Below are 4194 nucleotides of genomic sequence, written 5' to 3' on the forward strand. Positions count from 1 at the left end.
CCTCCCTCCTTCTGGATATCATCTTTAGCAGTATATTGACAATTTCAGATATGTTTCAGTTTAATCAGTAAAGCATAGTTTCACTGTAATTAATAAATCTAAGAACGATAGAAGATATATAATTTATTTATGAGTGAATACTAAGTGTTCTAATAACTTAGAATGACTGAGAAAAATTACCAAGGAGTGTCTACTGCATGAAAAGTTAAACAGTTAAGTGGGTATGAGTATGCTTGATGTTGTAAGCCAAGAAAGTTTTACGTAAATTGAAATTCACAACAATGGTGACAAGAAAAAAAATTACTTTCAAAACTAGTAAATTTGATGGAAAAAAAAAAAGAAGTCAGCCTGAAATTTTGAATCAATTTAATTAAATTAGGAATGTATCTAGAATTGAGTCTGATCTCTATCTGTAAAATGAGGATTCTAGACATGCTGTGGTCTCATTTTAACTATGACAGATAGTCTTAGAAGGACTTGAAATAAATAGTTATTTCATGGATCATACAAAATGGCATAATAAGTTAAAAGAGAATACCAGGACAAATTACCATGGGAGCCTATGCAAGAAAATTTAATTAATCAAAATGGCAACATTTATAATGAGAAACATAATTTTCTAAATGACTAAACTTAGTCAAAAATGAAATTGGAACAATTAGAAATTACTTAAAATATTTTAGAATTCACTAGATATTAATTACAGTGATGAGAATGTTTGATCCTTTGCAGTGCAATGGCAATCCCAAACATGCAATTAATCTTATTAGATTTTATCTGAGATACAAGGTTTAATTATGACTAAAAGACTTAGCTAATAAGAAACTATTTATTTATTTTGCTGTTAATGAACATTGAATGACATAATAAATAGAATGACCAGCAAAAAATTATCAAGATACACATGCTGCATGAACAGTGCTGGATTAAATCATTAGGCAAGCAAAAAAATAAGCACGTGCTTAGGGCATCAAGGGAAGCAGGGGCACCGTAGAAATGGTAAATAGTTTACAGCACAAAAGAAATTACTTTAAACTTGCTAAAATAATATTTGTATTGCTTTATATGAATTGGTTTGTGGTGTCATAGGGAGTATCTGGTCAAAGACTTTGCATTTAGAAAAAGGAGCAGGAAACTTTTCAAATATAAATAAAGTGGAAGTATACAAAAACAGACATTATTTTCCATCTTACTGTTAGTTTTGTTGCATTTTGAAAAATAAAAAATTATTTTATGGTTTAATACTGTTTATATTTTGAATTATATATGGGGGCACCAAAATCTTTTAAAGCTTAGGGCCTCAATAGGTTTTAATCTGACCCTGTGCATGAAGACTTAATTGTAATGTGAGCACAAACATTTTCTGATATAGCAAGCTTGCAACGTTTAATAAATTAAAATTACAATTTCACTGTATTGTTTATGAAGAAATAAAAGATGCTTGTGAAGAAAGAATAAAATACAAAATAAGATTCACCTTATACATATTAGAATAACTGAACCAACACATATAGAGAAGCAACATGTTATATAGAAAGCAGAAAGAGAGATATTGAGCTGGAGAAGTGACAATTTTTTGTTGCTAAATTTCAATAGGGACAGATGATTTAAGGGAACATAAAAGGATACTACTGAATTTAATTATGTAAGATGTGAGAAATTTAATACAAATCATCAGTCAAAATTAGTTGGTGGGCAGCATCATAATTGAGTGTTAAAAAAGAGGATAAAATATATTATGAATTTTTAGGTACAAAAAGGGAAAGCTGCATTATGTTTGAGATGACATGGCACTGTGACACTTTCTTTGCTGAAATTGTAGTGCATATACAGAGCAAGGTGGCTTGAAAATATTTGGGCTAAATATGCAGAAAGAGAGGATTGAAGATTAATATAAAAATGTAGTGAAAGAATATAAAATAAATTTGTCTTCAAAATTGAAAACATTTTCTTCAACTTTGTATTCCATGCTTTCTCCAAGGTTTGGCACAAAATGAAATGTTGAATGTAAATATAAATAAAACATTTATATAAAATAGTATTTACCTTTGAACATCATTCTGTTGTGTGATCTGTAACTGAGCTAATTAAAAAAAAAAATTTTCTTTGTTTTATGGAAAAATATTAATGATGTTATTATCTATCTCATTAAAATGAATCAAAGACTAAATGTTCATCACTGATTGGTAGTGTTTGTGTACAAAGTTAAAAAGTCGCTGATAATGATATCGATAACATTAAAATACCTTACTATCATTACCCTAATTTAATCTTTATTTTTATTTTTATTTTTGCATAGAATAGAAAGGTGTCAATCTTAAATGTATCTAGGATGTATTATTTTCAGAATCTAATAAACAAAATAATAGTCTGAACCTAGTAAAGGATTGGGGTAAAAATTTAAAGTTCAGTAGGATACATTTCAGTCTATTTCAGCTTTCTAAGGTGGTGAATTGGCAGTCATTAGCATGTTGGACAGAATAACTTGTAATACTTGTTCTATTTCCCTGTGCTTTAGGTTCAAATCCCACCAAGAACAACTTTACCTTTCATCTTTTCTGTGTTGATGAAAAAGTACCACTCCTGAGTGGTGGATTAGTAGGGGTGGGTGAAATGTTATGTATCATCTGTTCAGATTGTGAACAAACAGCAAAATCTGAAATGGCACTAAAGTGATGGCCTTTCTTCTCAATAAACATCAGCAGTGTGGAGAAAGGAAACTTGACCTGCATGTACAGCAAGAGAGAGGAAACCTGGTTCACATGTACAAATGCTAGCCTCCCTCAAAAATCTTGCCTAGACTTACACATACATGTACAAATGTACGATTGACATTGATCAATGGAGGCCCCATAATTCAGTCTTCAATATTTCAAAGGTGATAAATGTGGTAAGCTGGCTGTCAGGAAGGTACATCATACAACTCCAGAATCTTTCAGAGTACATCTCAGTCTACTGGGTCAAATGCCTTATGGAGGTCAACATAAAATGCTTGACTTTTCCAAGTTGGATCCATGTTCTCTTCTCTGAGGATCCATCTAGCTGAGGTGATGGCTTGTGTTGGTCAGCCACATACTTCATGGTCACAAAACATAAGGAAATATCTCATGGAGATGGAACTGACTTGGACACTGCTCAGAGGATTGCTCAGGATGACCCAAACAAATACTGACAAATGGTGGATACGGTGACATGCTGCAATGGTGCATGCCTTCATATCTTACCTGACGTGCACCTCTTGTTATCACTAAACAGAGCCTATACATCTTTGCAACAAAATGAAATACATGGCAACACAGCTACATGTACAATACATAAGGTTACTATTCAATATTTCTCTTTCTCTCTCTCCCTTTGGAAACAATCAGCTGTGGTTTGATCAGGAGAGAAAAGTGCTCTGCCAGGTTTCAATTGTCTCAAACACTCTGTATATCATGCATATATCATGACTAGTGGTATCCTAATGTAGATACTACGGGGCTTCACTACAGCACATGGACTTCAAAGAATGTATAGAATATTATACATATAGATATCATCACCATCATAACCACCACCACCACCACCGTCATCGTCATTGTCGTTGTCATCGTTGTCACCGTCGTCATCGTCGTCATCGTCGTCGTCATCATCATCATCATCATCATCATCATCATCATCATCATCATCATCATCATCATCATCATCATCATCATCATCATCATCATCATCATCATCATCATCATCATCATCATCATCATCATCATCATCATCATCATCATCATCATCATCATCATCATCATCATCATCATCATCATCATCATCATCATCATCATCATCATCATCATCATCATCATTTAATGCCCGCCTTTCTTGCTGGCATGGCTTATATAGTTTGAAAGGATCTGGTAAGTCAGAAGGCTATGTGAAGTTCTCCTGTCTGCTTTGGCATGACTTCTTAATGCCAACCACTATACAGAGTATATTGAGTGCTTTTTATGTGGCACCAGCAGCAGTAAGGTCATTAAGTAACTTGCAAGACATGATCCCTTGACTGAGGGAAGAGTACTAGAGAGAGAAGTGGCTTTGTACCTGGACCTGGTGATGAGAGGTTAGAGTATGGAGACAGAAATAAGTGTCATGCAGTAGAGGGGAGGGGAGAGAGAGAGAGAGAGAGAGAGAGAGAGAGAGAGAGAGAGAGAGAGAGAGAGAGAG

At 33.6% G+C, this 4194-nt stretch overlaps 1 protein-coding gene across 1 annotated transcript in view; it reads right to left on the reverse strand.

The window, feature by feature from the left end:
• The window catches only part of LOC106879769 (uncharacterized), a 124579-nt gene extending 122440 nt beyond the window's left edge, over window positions 1–2139 (reverse strand). Inside the window, exon 1 of the mRNA XM_014929460.2 lies at window positions 2047–2139. Coding sequence (XP_014784946.1) covers window positions 2047–2059 — 13 coding nt within the window. The 5' untranslated portion in view covers window positions 2060–2139. The remainder of the gene's footprint in view (window positions 1–2046) is intronic.
• Window positions 2140–4194: the final 2055 nt, after the last annotated feature.

The sequence above is a fragment of the Octopus bimaculoides genome, chromosome 10 (genome assembly GCF_001194135.2).
Source record: "Octopus bimaculoides isolate UCB-OBI-ISO-001 chromosome 10, ASM119413v2, whole genome shotgun sequence".
NCBI lineage: Eukaryota > Metazoa > Mollusca > Cephalopoda > Octopoda > Octopodidae > Octopus > Octopus bimaculoides.